General features: G+C 65.2%; 2 protein-coding genes across 2 annotated transcripts; one reads left to right on the top strand and one right to left on the bottom strand.

Annotated features, from left to right (window-relative positions):
- Positions 1–29: 29 nt before the first annotated feature.
- EMIHUDRAFT_470412 (hypothetical protein) lies at positions 30–4,499 on the bottom strand (the record flags this gene model as incomplete). The annotated part of the gene is made up of 14 exons (XM_005768952.1): positions 30–356; positions 394–987; positions 1,097–1,404; positions 1,439–1,559; positions 1,682–1,837; positions 1,905–2,262; positions 2,334–2,559; positions 2,631–2,678; positions 2,749–2,851; positions 2,924–3,180; positions 3,316–3,445; positions 3,518–3,633; positions 3,696–3,918; positions 3,990–4,499. Coding segments are annotated over 14 exons (3,477 nt in total), but the record flags the coding sequence as incomplete, so codon positions are not given.
- A 154-nt stretch (positions 4,500–4,653) lies between these two features.
- Positions 4,654–5,373, top strand: EMIHUDRAFT_244957 (hypothetical protein; the record flags this gene model as incomplete). The annotated part of the gene is made up of 4 exons (XM_005768951.1): positions 4,654–4,797; positions 4,865–4,930; positions 5,143–5,176; positions 5,243–5,373. The coding sequence occupies 4 exons, from the start codon at positions 4,654–4,656 to the stop codon at positions 5,371–5,373; spliced, it is 375 nt and encodes a 124-aa protein (XP_005769008.1).
- Between the last annotated feature and the right edge of the window lie 6,691 nt (positions 5,374–12,064).

Genomic DNA, 12,064 nt, shown 5'->3' with positions numbered 1-12,064 from the left:
CCCATCCTCTCGAGCGTTGCCTTGTTGACGAGGAGGCCGCAGAAGAGGAAGGAGTAGAGCGCGAGCATCGCGCCGAGCTGCATGCCGGCCGAGGGCGAGCGGCACGCGATCCCGATGGCCGAGGCGAGCGAGTAGCCAACCAAGTTGGCGAGCGAGAGCCCGAGCGCAAACATGAGCGCCGCCGGCGGGCCGGTGGCGGAGTGGGCGGCCCCGAGCGGCGCGCTCGAGTGTAGCCCCGCCATCGGGTAGACGATCGCCGCGCAGAGCAGCGACGGCACCACGCGCAGTGGCAGCGCGTCGAAGAGGAACTTTGAGGCGACGTAGCCGAGCGGGCCGTAGCAGCCGGCGGACGACTCCTGCACAAGCCGAGCAGGAGGCAGGTGGGAAGGAGACAAGTGAGAACAGGATGAGAGGAAGGGTGTGGGCACTGTAGCAGCCGTCTATCTCTCGGCCAGATCTCGGCCAGGTCTCGGCGGGTCTCGCCTGGAAGTAGAGAAGCCGCTCCGAGTGCCACAGCTGGATGTTGATGAGGGAGGTGAGCATGAAGACCAGCATGAGGAAGAAGAGGAGCCCGATCCGCTGCAGCACGCCCGAGTCGAGGGCGTTGTTCTTGCCCGTCTGCCAAAAGGCGAACCCCGCAAGCACGGCGAGCACCAGCGTCGACACGAGGTTGACCCAGATCAGCATCGGGTGCCGCAACGCCAGGCGGCAATGGCGCGCAGAGAGCGAGTCGAGCTGCATCGCGAACGAGACGGGCGCGCACTCGCGGCGCGCGGCGCGCACGAGGAGGCCGCGCCAGCCGCCCGCCTCGGCGGCGGGCTCCGCGATCTCTTCCGGCGGGGTCGCCTTGCCTGCCTCCGCCCGCAGCAGCGCCTCGATCTTGAGCACCATCGCGCCGCTCGGGTCCGCAAGCGCGTCGAGCAGCGCCTCCGCGGGGTTGGGCGAGATCTGGGCCAGCCGGGGCGAAGCGCCGTCTGCGTCGAACCACTGCGCCAGGGCGCACGAGCCTACGAGTCACAACGGAGAGGAGTGGGCGACAAGAGTCCTCCTGACAGAGCCTGCGCCGCCGTGCGCACGAGCCGGCCGCAGTCTTGACCGGGCCGCCGTACAGGAGCCGCCCGCCCGCCGCCATCGCCACGAGGCCAGTCATCGCCTCGAGGAAGCGGTACGTCGGCTGGTGCACCGAGAGGAGGATGGTCGGGCAAGCGCAGACTCGGCCGCCCGCGGCGCCGCCCTCCCCGCCGGCCGCCGGCTCGGCTAGAGCGGCGGGCGGCGGGGCGGCCGCGTCGTTGGCGGGGAGGGCCACGCCGACCAAATCGCAGAGGGCGGCGACGACGAGCCGCGCGTTGGTCGAGTCGAGGCCGGAGAGCGGCTCGTCCATCAGCAGCACGCCGCGCGGGCTGCCTGCTGCCAGCGAGGACGCGTTGATGAGTGCTACCTGTCAGCAGCACGCTGCGAGGGCTGCCGTGGATAGCGATGAGCTCGACCGCCACCGAGACGCGGCGCCGCTCCCCGCCAGAGAGGCCGCGCATGTGCGCGTCTCCGATGAGGGAGGAGGCCTTTGGCGGGGGGGGGGGGGGGAGGGGCACTGTCAGCCGGAGCCAGGATGGAGCCGAGATGAGCCGAAACAAGCCGAAGTTTGCGCGTCTGTGGCGAGGCGTCTGTGGCGAAGGATGGGTGCCTTGCGGGTGAGGGACAGGGCGGTGAGCGTCGAGGCGACGACGGCGGCCCGCTGCTCCTGTGGCAGCCACGGCAGCCGCACGCGGGCGTGGAAGTGCAGGTGCTCCGCCACGGTCGAAGTGCCGGGCAACACGTCGTCCTGTGTGACGTACCCGACCTGCGGGACACTCTTCGGAACGTGTCATGGCAACGTGCCCTGCGTCCTCCCGCGCCGCGTGCCACGCCTGCAGCCGCCGCTCGGCGGAGCTCGCACGCACGCCGCCCAGCGCGACCGTGCCTCGGAGCCGGCCGCGCGACTTGCGGCCGGCGAGGATACCGAGCAGCGAGGACTTGCCGGCGCCCGACGGGCCGATGAGGCAAGAGAGGCCCGGGCAGAGCCGGTGCGAGTTCGGCTCGAGGATCCGCTTCCGCCCCACGTCGTACGCGACGCCGCTCCAGCTGAGCGCGGAGCCAGAGGCGGCGGGGCCTGCCCGTGCGGCCGTGCGGGCGGGCGGACACTCGCGCGCGGCGGCGGCCGCCTGCACGTCGGCGAGGAGCGGCACGCCCGACGGAGTCCGGCGGTGCGACGCCGGAGGGGCGAACCTGTTGACAGTGAGTCGCGGGTCGACACTCGCTCCTCTGGCGGTGCGGCGCCGCCGCCAGAGGAGCGGAGCCCGAGCGCTGCCGACGTCTCGACCCCTTCGGCGGGCGTCGACGGGCGCAGCGCGCTGCGGCGTCCGTCGGCGGCGTCGGCGGCGGCGGGCGCGGCGAGGTCGGCGGTCCCTCCTCCCTGGTCCTGCTGCGGCGAGGAGCGGAGTGGCGCGGCGACGAGAGGGCTTCGAGCGCCGAAGCTGTCTGAGCGGCGCGACGCCGGGGGACGCGCGTGCCGGAGGCAGGAGCCTTCGAGTGGAGAATCAAGAGTGAGTCTCACCAGTCTTGCTAAGGAGGACGGGCGGGGCGGAGGCAGGCGCCGGTTCCGAGGGCGATGCACCACCGCGCCACGAAGGGGAGGAGCAGGCCTGTTCGCACCGCTCTGCTGTCAGCGTGTGCAGCTGCCCGCCTTCGTGAGCGGTGCGGGGAAGAGCGGGCCGACGGCGAGGAGGAGCCACGTGGTCGCGTACGAGGCCCACATCCAGCAGTGTGCATACGTCGTCAGGTCGGGCGAGCCGCACACGTCGCTGTAGTGCGGCGCCTAAGGGACGTGTCGTGGACATGTCATGGACGTGGCATGGACGTGTCGTTGACACGTCGCGGCAGGCGGCGCCGCGGGCGGCAGCGGCGGCGGCGACGGGGGCGAGATCTGGGCAGGATCGACGCACTCGCCCTGCAGCTGGCAGGTGAGGCGGAAGGAGAGGCTCCGGACGGGCAGCCGGACGACACACGGCGAGGAGGCGCGGGGCGGGAGGGGCTGCCCGCTCCGCCCTCTGCAGATGACGTGGACGGGCGGAGTGAGCTGAGCGCGGATCAGGTTGCACTCGGCGTACCTCGCCCAGCCGTTGTTCTGGTAGTGCGAGGTCGTGCCTGCGGGCGAGGGGGGGCGAGGACCGTCCTTCTCGTGCCCTGTGTGGACTTCCCTCTCCGGCAACCTCTCCCGGCAGGGGTAGGCTGCGCCTGGCCCCTTGGGAGGCAGGTCCTCTGGGCAGACAGCGTCGAGACTCTCCGGCTCCGCGCTGCTCTGCCACTCGAAGCAGCGGTCCCCCTCGGACCACGGGAAGGACACCTCCCCCTCCACTTGCGCCGGGCAGGCGATGTCGCTCGCCCTCGTCTCCTCGCCAGTGAAGAGCACCTACTCCGCAGCGCGTGCCGTCGTGCAACAGAAGCTACCGCCGTGCAGAGGCGTCGCCTCCAGGAAGAGCACCATCCCGCCGGAGAGGATGCGGTCTCCGTCCCCGTGGGTCGGCGTCGCGTCGTTCTCGGGGTAGAAGCCCGCCCAGTTCGGGTTCTCGGCCACCCGCATCATCCGGAAGAAGGAGCCTGTTCACACCGCGAGGGTTGCGGCTTCTACCAGGCAGGCCCAGGCCAGCGCCACGGGCAGCCTCCGCTGCTCGAGACGCCAAACTCGACTCTCGTGCCAGAGGCGTTGTACCACTGCGTCATCAGCTTCATGTAGTCGGGCACCATCTCCTCGATCTCGCAAGAGATGTTGCCGCCCCTGCCCAGCGAGAAGGAGCGGCGGCACTCCTCCCGCGCGCCGCAGCCCGCGTCGGCGTTGCAGCCGCCGCAGGTGATGCCCGCACGCCCGTCGGGGCAGTCGCAGGCCTGGAGCAGAGGGAGGGGGGGTAGGGAGACGGCTCGGGTCCCAATGCAGGGAGGGAAGTGTGAGAAGGGACGGGGATCAGGCCGGGAGGCGACGTCGAGGCTTGTGTCGCGGACTCGCGCGCCTGCGACGTCCAGTAGGGCGTGTGCCCGCTCCCCTTGGTGGAGTTGGCCGAGGAGCGCATCCCGCCCGCCTCGCACAGCACGTCCCAGATCTCCGGCGCGCTGTACGTGTAGTTGACGCCGCGGTATCCCGTCGCGTTCAGCTCGTCGGCAGTATAGGTGTACAGCGGCCCGTGGTAGCGCGCACACTTGGACCGATCTTCGTTGGTGCAGCCCTCGACGTGCGGTACCCGGTAGTTCATGTCGAGCACCTTGGCGCGATGCAGCTCCACATCGCTCGAGTTGCCGTCGCAGCGCAAACTCGAGAGCGGGCCGCTCTCGTTGCCAGGCACGCAGGAGAATTTGTGCGCGCACCAGCCGCACTCCGGGTTGGCGACGCAGGAGAAGCCGTCGCGCAAGCGAGCGCAGCTTCGCCCAGCGTTCAGGCCGGGAAGGAACAAAACGGAGAAGCCAAATGCCATGGAAGCAGGGCCTTGGACGCAGAAAAAAAATTCTGCGCAAAAAATTTCGCTTGCGCGCAGAAAAAAATTCGCTGAAAAAATCTCGCTGACGCAAGGAATCGCATCTCGCGTTGTCGAGAAACTTCTCTGACGAAGGGACGGACGCCCGAAGAGCATGTGGAGGCTGCCGGCCGCACACCGTGCGGCGTCTGCTCGCCTCACGCCGCTGACACGGTTCGCGAGGTCCCTCTGCCTCGCCAAGGGCGAAGCTTCAGACGCCTGGCACCTGCTGCGGCCGGAACGCAAGCTGGGCGACTTGGTGCGGATCGCCGGATAGACGCACCACGCAACAAAGCGACTCATGGCCCCGCTTCCCCACCGCCCAGGCGGCGCTGCGGGAGTCGTTCGATAAGCTCGATCTCGACAACTCCGGAAAGATTGACCTCGACGAGGTCAAGAGCGCGCTCCTCCAGACCTTACGTGATAAGGATGAGGCCAGCACTCGAGCAGAGGCTCGTCTGCCCCCAAAAGAGCCGCCCGAGAGAGAGCGAGCGAGCGAGAGAGAGAGATCGCGCGCGCGTGGCTTACGAAGACAGATGTCATAGATCAGCGGATCGGCCATGGAAGGAGGTCCATCCATGTCAACGCTCCCTCCTCCACCTAGGCGATGATTGCCTCTGCCGATCTCAACAGCGACGGTCGTGGCCTGCAGCACCGCGCACACCTCGCGAGAGCCTCCTCACCGCTGCTCCCGCGTGCGGCAGGCCAGATCGACTTTGAGGAGTATAAGAAGATCGTGGGCTACAGCGAGAATCGGCGCGCGACGCCAGACTACGCCAATCAGACGCGCATCTACTCTTCAATGGACGAGGCGTGGCGCCAAACTCGGTCCTAAACGTGCCTCTGGAGACCCCGCCCTCACACCAATCCCCTGGTCATGTACAGGTTCCCTTTGCCTTTGAGGACGGGCAGCAGCCGGGATACGCGCCAAATCCCAAGGCCGGTGTGGTCTGACGTGGTCTCCAGACCAGGGTGACGTCCGGTCCCTCGGCGGGAGCAGCAAGCAATGAACAAGACCCGGGCTGCGCGGGAGTGCGGGCACGGAGCGGGAGAACTCAAGGTGGAGCTGTTGTCAAGGAGCCCGCAAGGCAGGGGAGGCGAGAGGTGCGCGAAACGAAAGGCCGGTTTTGCGGTAGCCTCACACATCGCGTCCAGCTCTAGGAGCTTGTACGCATGTATGTTTGCTCTGTCGGAGCGGTGTGAGGCGTGAGACACACAGACACACCTGTCGGCGCTGTGTGATCATGTGCCTTTTCGCGACACCACGCCGGCGCTCCTCGGCGCATTTTTCGCGCTGCAAAAATCCCTTCACATCTCTTTTTTCCACACCGCGTGCACCGTCTCGAGCGTAATCGGGGCTTGTGTGTCGTGTTTGTGGCGGGCCACCACCTGTCCAGAGGGAGAGGTGTGCGCTTGCGCTCCTCTCCAGGATCAGGGAGTGGGTGAGTATTAACACACGCACGCAGCACACACACACACACACACACACACACACACACACACACACACACACACACACACACACACACACACACACACACACACACACACACACACATCACACACACACACATCACACTCACACACACACACACACACATCACACTCACACACACACACACACACACACACACACACACACACACACACACACACACACACACACACACACACACACTCACCACACTCACTCACGGTTCGGGATCACGGTCGGGATCGATTGCTACGTCTCGACACGTCTCGAACTCTCGGATGCGACCGTCCTGTGTAGGGATTTTCTTTTGTGTGGGCGGCGTCGTGAGCCGTTGTTGTGTGCGCTTGCGCGCGCTCCCAGTCTCAAAGGATGACAGAGCATCCCTCATCCTGAGGGAGGGTGTAGAGGATGTAGAGTGTAGAGCGCTGTAGAGCTGTAGAGTGCTGTAGAGCTGTAGAGCTCTACATCCGCCGCGGGACGATGCGGGTGCGTTGTAGAGCGATGTAGAGGCGCTCTACAACGTGAAATCTCTACAACAAACTCTACATCATAAGCGGCGAACGAGGCACGGTCGCTCTCCGACATGAGGCGCGTTGCACTTGCCAGTGCTGCCCTGGCCTTCTCTCTGCCCGCCCAATGGGTGGCAGATGCCTCTGCTGCTGTGGTATGCCTCACGGCTGCGACTGGCCGGCGCCTCGACGCGTCAGCTCGGCTCGACGTAGCGATCGTGGCCAGCGCAACTCGCTTGGACTCAACGCTCAGCCAGGAGCTCCCGCACGCGCTGGCGCGAGGCATGGCGCATGCAACGCGTCTGAATGCTTGCCTCGCCTCGCGCAAATGCGACCGTCCTCGCAGCCGACAGTCAACCGCCTGCTAAAGAAGAACTGCGACGAATGCGGCACCGGCGACGCATGGCAGGCTGGTCATGACGCAGTTATAGGGTGTTGTGTGCCGTCAGAGTGACTCTCTGTGTGTCAGTGATAGTCAGGGCCGTCCATCAGAGCTCCAGTAAGCTCGGAGACACCCCATTAGCGCGGCTCGACCTCTTTGAGTCACTGCCTTCCCGGCGGTTTGGCTGTAGAGCCTCTACAACAAACTCTACAGCAAAATCGCGCTCTACATCGCTCTACAACGCACCCGCTTCGTCCCGCGGCGGGTGTAGAGCTCTACAGCTCTACAGCGCTCTACATCTCTACAGCTCTACAGCGCTCTACACTCTACATCCTCTACACCCTCCCTCAGCCCTCATCAGCGCGTGTCGCCTTCCCGCGAATCAAGAGAGTTATAGTGATCACACGCACGGACAGTCGAAGGGTCGAGAACGGACAAATACACAAATACAAAAAACAACTTCGCTCTCACCTGGCAACCCTGTCTGCACGTCTCGCGCGCGCGTGAACAGGGCAACCACCATAAAGATCAGTCTGCAGGGGCACCACCATAAACTTCACTTTGCAGGGGCTCCAGGCCCCAAATGACGTGTGAGTGAAAAGTTGTTGGATTGCAAAAATCTCAAATCACATCGTCTAATTAGGGGAATCACACCCCAACAGTTTGGAACGGCGGCCGACGGTCATATGGGCTGATACAGGCGGTTGCGCCCACACACGTGAGGACCCACACACGGGCCCGTCGGAGTTTACTTGCTTTCGCGAGTAGTCAAGGCAAAAAAAAGGCTGGCATCGTCGGCCGTTTCGCGGCCGCTGAGCTCGCGACGCAAGCTCCCGGGCCTCAAGACGTCAAGAGGTGCGGCGGCACCCCTGCCCTGCTCACGGCCTCGCCGGCAGAGCGAGAGGTGCCCTCTGCCTCGAGACGCTCTGGTCAGCTCGGGTCCAGCTCGTCATGCCGTCGCCGCTTGCGATAGGGAGTGCCCAGCGCCCCAAAATCCATCACTGTGGGATTTCGCGCAATCGCTTGACTCTGAAAAGCTCGCATATCCCTGCGGTGAGCGCTGTGGTCGCCGCAGACTGGCTCTGACTTGACGGCGGCATGGAGACGTGATGCCTCCATGCCGCCGTCTAAGTCAAAATCGACATGCGAGTCGATCTTTGGCCCGCCAGAGGGATATGCGGCGTTCGGGCGACAATCAGCGCTGCGACCGCGAAGTGGCGGTGGACATGCTCCCATGTTGCCGACGCGGCGCCGGAGTGGCCGGCGCTGCTCGCCGCGACCACGACGGCTACTCTGATGCTCCGGGCCGACCCGTCCTACCCGACGGTGGCACTCTTCCACGTCTCGCTCACGCTGAGAAAAAGTCTGAAACGGCGTGCAGCAGAGTCGCCGACGAGTCGATCCGTGTGACTCCTCGTGTCCCGTACCGTTCTCACACATCCATAAACTCACTTTGGCCCCACTGAAGCGATGCCTGAATCCTGAATCCTCAGATTTTAGATTCTTTGGGACGCTGGGCACCTAGAGCTGTTTAACGTTGGGAGCTGAACAGTGTTGCTAGTGTTAACAGTAACAACAGAACAACAGTGGGGCTCCCCAACAACAGTAGCTAACGTTAGGCCGGCTGAACAACAATAAGGAAGGCCTGGCAGTGACCCACGACGACCTCCAGCGTCCAGTGCGGGTAATACCCGAAAATACCCGGGAAACCCCAGGTATTTCGGGTTTTACCCGGGTTTTTTGCCGTTTTCTGCTTGCTGGCCGCTGAACAACAGTAACAACAGTAACAAACAGTAAGTAACAGCATGGGCTGGGGTGAACACTTGAACACCGTTAAGGATTTCAGCCAACACTAACGCAACTGTTAGGCCCAAAGTTAATGTTAAACAGCTCTATAGGGCACCCTCTCTACTTGCGAGACCACAGACCTGCCGACTAGTTGCAAAAAGTCTCACGTGGAAAAAGCACCAAAAACTACCAAAAACGATGTCACGGCCAGCTCGGCACTATCTACTCAAAAAAAGTGACGTGGAGCACCCACTTTTTAAGCGTTCCGCGCACACACAAGATCCGCCTGCGTGCGCCGCCAGCTTCTCAGGGCCATCGCGCGAAAAACGACGGAGGAGATGCATCCTAGCTGTCGCCACCGAAGGCGACTCGACGTCGCTGAGATCGGAGATCAAGCTCTGACAGGTCACACGTCGCTCCTTTGACGCCGACGTGACTCACCCGTGCAGAGCACATCAGGACACGGTCTCGACGCGCTCGGTACAACGCCTGCGACCCGTCTCGGGTCAGGTGGCACGACGCTCATCGCGCCTACCAGCGCTGCCGTACAGGTTGCCACGACGAGGTCGAGCACGCTTCTATACGCTCGCCCAGCCTTCCTTTCCATCCCATTAGGCAGCCTGGGAACGGTGGCGGTCAGAGGCAAAGCCTGCGAGGGGTGGTGAAACCACATGTCACGGCCACCGCCGGCTCGACGCGACGACAGCCTCCGGAGGCTGACTTTGAGGCACCATCATCGGACGATGTCGACGAGTTGGGTCGCTCTCGCGGCAGCCAGGTAGCCCCCCATACTAGTAGCACCAGCCATGGCCTCAGGGAGCGCGGGCGAGGGCGCTGGGAGCAACACGGACAAAAAAAGTCAAAATTCATCATTATGACAGAGCACCCCCGTATTTGCAACTAGTCTGCCCGTATACACGTATCGAGCCGGGGGGCGGGCTAAACCTATAAAGCCGTAGCGGGGCTTGGGGAGCCGTGCGCGGAGAAGCGCCATTCCTCTCGACCCGACATGCAGTAAATAACAAAACAATCAACATGCCCCCCCCCCCCCCCCACACAGCTCAATCTTGAGCGTGGCCGCGGTGGTCGCGAGGCGGGGAGCGCCCCTGCGGGAGGGCGCGGAGTTGGAGTCCACTGCTCGAGCCGCCGCGGCTGCTGCTCGCGCCGCCGCTGCCGCTGCTCGCGCCGCTGCTCGCGCCGCTGCGGCGGCTCACCCTGCGGCCGCTGCTCGTGCCGCCGTGGCCGCTGCTCGCGCCGCCGCGGCCGCTCGCCCTGCGGCCGCTCTCGCCGTGGCCGCTGCCGCCGCCGCTGCTCGCGCCGCCGCTGCCCCTGCTCGCGCCTCCGCTGCTGTCCCCTTCTGCCGGCTTCGGCGCCGTCCCCTCGTGCTCAAATGTGACGAGGTAAAGCGGGAGCTGGTGATCTGAACGAGCAATGACGGCGATGCCGTGCCGGTGCGCAACCGCCTCCGACATGTTGAGGGCAAAGAGGAAGAAATGGGACCCGCCTAGGCAATGACGCGACGCGAAGGTGAGGGTGTGAATGAGGACCATCCACTCTCGTGTGAGCAGTGCACCCTCGGCATACGGCAGCCCCGTCTCCACGTTGTCGGCAAAGTACTCGCCGTTGCCCATCACCGCCCGGCCGGAGCGCAGCGACGCATCCAGACCCCTCTCGCAGATTGACACGACATTCTCGTCCAGCGTGAAGTGCAGCCCGAGACGCAGCGGCGGGGGATTGCCGCCCTCAGCAGCAGCAGCAGCAGCAGCAACAAAGCTCGCGCGAAGGGGCGCCCGCGGCACAACCGCCTCGACCTTCAGCAAGCGCAGCTGGCGCAGCCTCCCCAGCCACCACAAAGCGCGCGCGCAAACCGAGGAGAGCGGGTCGGTCGACGCTGGCACATCCGGCAGCAAAAGGGCTGGCGGGGAGGGCAGCGACCAGCCCGGCACGAGGCGCGGGTGGGGCGGCGCGCCGCAGCCCTCCTGCTCACAGCTCAAGCCGTGAAGACACGCCTATTGTAGAAGAGAGAGGCAGGCACTGAAGGTGCCTTCCAGAAAGCAAGGCGCCCCTCGAAGCCGGGGCGGCGGTAAGTGGCAGCGTGCGTGAAGGTGATCTGGGCAGCGCCTGCTTGGGGCTGCGTGCCGAGTCCCTTCAGCACCTTGATGGCCGCCTCCTCCAGGGTGCCGTCGCCGGCTAGTACTCGCCGATGAAACTGGTAGTCGCGGCCGCGCGCGCCATGCCCGAGAAAGGAGGGGGTAGTGGTGCGGAAGACGTCGAGGCCGAATTCGTTCACCGCCACCACCTCCAGGATCGTGCTCTGTCGAGGCCGAACATCCTCCACCTTGGACAAGTCTGCCCGCAACCCCGCCCCCCCCCCCTTCATCTGCAACTTGATCGACTTCACCTCGGACAGGGCCATGGCTCGCCGCACCGCTACCTCGCCCCAATTGAGGGCCGCCACCACATCATCCGACAAAATTCCGACGTCGTGGCCGCCTAGGCCACCTTGCCGGTGCAGCTCCGCGCCACGGCCCTCGACCCACCGCACGAGTTTGACGAGCGCCTCGCCCTGCGCCCCGAAGACGCGGGTGCCTAAAAAGTTCCTGAACTAGTTAACGCGGTGGGACTCGCGAACGGGAGGGTAGCTTTTGCTCGAGCAGCAAGCCCTGCTGGTCGAACATGGTTGCACGCCCGCTGCTGCGGCTGCCACTGACTCTCCCGCCCTCCAGGGAGAAGGTTGTCTCTTCGGGCTGGAACTCGAAGACGTGCTGGACGAGACTGTGTGGCAGCAAGATGGCGCCTGTCTCCACCCTTGGTAGCGGCTCCTTGGGCAGCTTGATGTTGTTGAGTACCTGCTCCAGCTGCTCTTGCACGTGCTGCGTGCTCATCTGCTTGCGGTAGAGCACCAACAGATGCTGTAAAATAGGGCTTCGCCGCCTCCCCGGCAGCCGCTCACAGAGCAGGGTGGCCAAGTTCCCTCTCTCCACAGCCGCCTCCGGGACGTCGCCGCCGCACGCGTCGAAAATGATATCATCCTCGAGGGCTGAAAAAGCCGGCGCGCGCTGCCTCGGCGCTGCCGAAGCTGCTCCGGCCTCCTCCTCCGCCGCCACCGCCTCGGCACGGATAGGCCGCACCCGCTCCTCCGCCTCGCGCCGCTCCGCCTCGAGTGCTGCTGCCCGTTTGCCGGCGGCGGCAGCTTCGTGCTCAGCGCGCGCGATCCGCTCTGCCGCCGCCGCAGCAGCGACGGCTCTCGCAGCAGCAGCTGCCGCCTCGCGTGCCACCGCGCCCCTCAGCGCAGCTGCCGCCGCCTCCCGCAGCTCGCCTTGCCGTCGCGCCTCCGCCTGCGCCGCCGCCACTAGCACTGCACCGTCTAGTG

The sequence above is a fragment of the Emiliania huxleyi genome (genome assembly GCF_000372725.1).
Source record: "Emiliania huxleyi CCMP1516 unplaced genomic scaffold EMIHUscaffold_439, whole genome shotgun sequence".
Lineage (NCBI taxonomy): Eukaryota > Haptophyta > Isochrysidales > Noelaerhabdaceae > Emiliania > Emiliania huxleyi.
Note: the sequence above shows the minus strand (reverse complement) of the source record. Positions and strands in the feature narration are given on the sequence as shown.